This window comes from Lactuca virosa, chromosome 1 (genome assembly GCF_052849685.1).
Source record: "Lactuca virosa cultivar CGN04683 chromosome 1, Lactuca_virosa_CGN04683_v6, whole genome shotgun sequence".
Classification (NCBI taxonomy): Eukaryota; Viridiplantae; Streptophyta; class Magnoliopsida; order Asterales; family Asteraceae; genus Lactuca; species Lactuca virosa.
In genome coordinates, this window is record NC_136426.1 from 212,401,367 (window position 1) to 212,403,602 (window position 2,236).

Below are 2,236 nucleotides of genomic sequence, written 5' to 3' on the forward strand. Positions count from 1 at the left end.
CTCGCCTCGTTTCTTCTCAGCACACATTACCCTACTTTGAACGCCTTCTCTCTGACTCTTTGGTTATAGTATCTTTCAACTGCACGCTTCTAAGCGGCTTGTCGTACGTCTGACCTTTCCTGTCGTTCTTCGAAGAGGTCCAGGTTTAACCTCAGGTCCTGAGAGTTGGCCTTTTCCTTGGTATGGACCGTCCTCAATGTGCCTATTGTTACTTCTATTGGGAGCATCGCCTCCGCTCCATATGTTAGGCTGAACGGAGTTTCCCGTGTGCTTGTCCGTGGTGTTGTTATGTATGACCATAACACTGCCGGTATCTCCTCAGCCCAAATTCCTTTGGCCTTCCCTAGCCGTTTCTTGATCCCGTTTACGATTGTTCGGTTGGATACTTCTGTCTCCCCGTTTGACTATGGATGCGCTACCGATGTAAATCGTTGGTTGCTTCCTTTGCTGGCACAACATTCTTTGAATGGGTTCTCGGCGTACAGCCCGTTATCGCTAACGAGTGTCTTAGGTGTGCCGAACCTAGTCATTGATGTTTTTCCACACAAATTTGATCATCTGTCTTCCGGATATGCATGCCAATGGTTCTTCCTCGATCCATTTCGTGAAGTAGTCCACCGCGACTACCATGTATTTTAACTTTCCTGGGGCTTTTGGAAATGGTCCCACAATGTCTATCCCCCATTGATAGAACTTACAAGGGCTAGATATGTTGGACAGGGGGGCCGGAGGGTTTACTTGAACTGGGGAGTATGCTTGACATTCCCCACACTTCCTTGTTAGCTCTATCGTGTCTTGGTATGTGGTAGGCCAATAGATTCCCATTCGGAGTACCTTTCCTGTTAGGGCCCGCGTGCCCTCGTGCGCGCCTGCCTGGCCCGCATGCGCTTCCCGGAGTGCTTTTTTTCCCTTGGCTTCGTCCACGCACCTTAGCCATGGGTCCGTGAACCCTTTCCGATATAGTTCCCCGTTTACCAACGCGTAAGAGGGTGCCTTTATGCGTACCCTTCTAGCCTCTTCATGATTATCTGGCAGAACGCCTTGTTGTAAGTATTCAACCAGCAGGGTCATCCATGTGGGTCCGGCTGTTGTGAGGGTACTTACTTGTCGTTCGTCTATGCTCCTTTCCTTGAGCACTTCAACCAGGACTTTCTTTGACAAGTGATCGAAGCATGTTGATGCTAGCTTTCTCAGGGCGTCCGCCTTCCTATTCTCACTTCTCGGTATCTGTTTGATCGTGAACTCCTTGAAGGACTTGGTGAGCTGTTGCACTATCTTGACATATCTCTCCATACTCTTGTCGTTTGCCTTAAAACTCCCGTTGATCTGGTTGGCGGCCAGCCTTGAATCCATCAACGCCGCTACAGCCTCCGTCCCCATCTGTTTAGCCAGGCATAATCCGGCGAGCAAAGCTTCATACTCCGCCTCATTGCTCGAGGTGTGGAAGTAGAAACTAAGAGCGTAGGTGACCTCTTCTCCTTCCGGGCTGGTCAAAATTAGGCCTGCTCCTGAGCCCTCTCTGCTGGACGCCCCGTCGGTGTACAACATCCACCTTCAGCAGTCTTTCGGGATTTCTTTCACTGCTAGAATTTCATCTTTAGTCATGTCCCCCCCCCTGGGGATTTCGAGCAGGAAATCTGCCAACGCTTGCCATTTGATACTTGTCCGCGGGCGATAGTTGATGGCGTGCTCACCTAATTCAATTGCCCATTTTGCAAGTCGACCTGACGTTTTTGGCTTGAGCAATATTTGTTTGATCGGGAAATTCTTCAGGACTTCAATCTGGTGCGCTTGGAAATAACGTCTCAACCGCAGTGCATCATAAATGAGCGCGAGCACCAGTTTCTCTAGAGTGGGGTAATTGAGCTCGGGGCCTTACAACGTCCGGCTGACAAAGTACACCGGCTTTTGTTCCCTTTCCCTTTCTACAACTAACACGGATGACATGGCCTCGTTCGAGGTTGAAAGGTATACCTGCAACGTCTCGCCCGGATTGGGACTAGCTAGTGTGGATAACTTATGCGAGGCTTCTTTGATCTTCTGGAGGACCGCCTCTGCCGCCGCTGTCCATTGAAAGTTGTTTTTCTCAATACAACCCTTCAACGTGTGAAAAAGCGGTACAGCCTTGTTGATGGGTTTTGAGCATTCTAACACTTCCTAAGTGTACATGCAACCCTAATAACCTTGGATCTATGTTTGTCTAATTATCATGCAAAGTTGAATTCCAAGGTTATAT

The 2,236-nt window shown here is 49.2% G+C and overlaps 1 protein-coding gene across 1 annotated transcript; it reads right to left on the reverse strand.

The window, feature by feature from the left end:
* Positions 1-522: 522 nt before the first annotated feature.
* On the reverse strand, positions 523-1,548 carry LOC145127116 (uncharacterized). The gene has a single exon (XM_079062371.1). The coding sequence runs from the start codon at positions 1,546-1,548 to the stop codon at positions 523-525; it is 1,026 nt and encodes a 341-aa protein (XP_078918497.1).
* Between the last annotated feature and the right edge of the window lie 688 nt (positions 1,549-2,236).

What these genes read in the sequence shown, in the direction of transcription:
- LOC145127116 (XM_079062371.1), bottom strand. Translation starts at nt 1,548, where the DNA reads ATGTTGTACACCGACGGGGCGTCCAGCAGAGAGGGCTCAGGAGCAGGC.